This window comes from Eimeria mitis, genomic scaffold, assembly GCF_000499745.2.
Source record: "Eimeria mitis Houghton genomic scaffold, Emh_scaff537, whole genome shotgun sequence".
Taxonomy (NCBI): domain Eukaryota; phylum Apicomplexa; class Conoidasida; order Eucoccidiorida; family Eimeriidae; genus Eimeria; species Eimeria mitis.
In genome coordinates this window covers 1,619-2,055 of record NW_013573644.1, presented here as the reverse complement: position 1 = coordinate 2,055, position 437 = coordinate 1,619, and the positions used below count along the sequence as shown (strand labels likewise).

Here is a 437-nt window from a genome sequence, read left to right as displayed (position 1 = left end):
TTCTCCCGTGCTTCCAGCAGCAGCGTCTGCTGCACCAGCAGCAGCAGCTCCTTCTGCATCACCATCACCAGCAGCAGCAGCAGCTGCAGCAGCAGCAGCAGCAGCAGCAGCAGCAGCAGCAGCAGCAGCAGGCTCGTTGGTACTGGGCAAAGAACGAGAAAGAAGCAGAATACAACAGAGAGAAAATAGCAGAATGGAGAAACGAATTTCCTTCTCTTAAAGAATTCACTGATGAAGGTATTTGCTGCTGCTCCTGCTGCTGCTGCTGCTGCTGCTGCTGCTGCTGATGGTGCTGCTGCTGATGGTGCTGCTGCTGCTGCTGATGGTGCTGCTGATGGTGGTGCTGCTGCTGCTGATGGTGCTGCTGCTGATGGTGCTGCTGATGGTGGTGCTGCTGCTGCTGATGGTGGTGCTGCTGCTGATGGTGCTGCTGCTGC

The 437-nt window shown here is 56.5% G+C and overlaps 1 protein-coding gene across 1 annotated transcript in view; it reads right to left on the bottom strand.

Moving 5' to 3' along the window:
- Positions 1-225: 225 nt before the first annotated feature.
- Positions 226-437, bottom strand: part of EMH_0015440 (uncharacterized protein) — a gene marked incomplete at both ends in the record, with an annotated part of 1,273 nt that continues 1,061 nt past the window's right edge. The window contains one exon of the mRNA XM_013500405.1: positions 226-437. Coding sequence (XP_013355859.1) covers positions 226-437 — 212 coding nt within the window.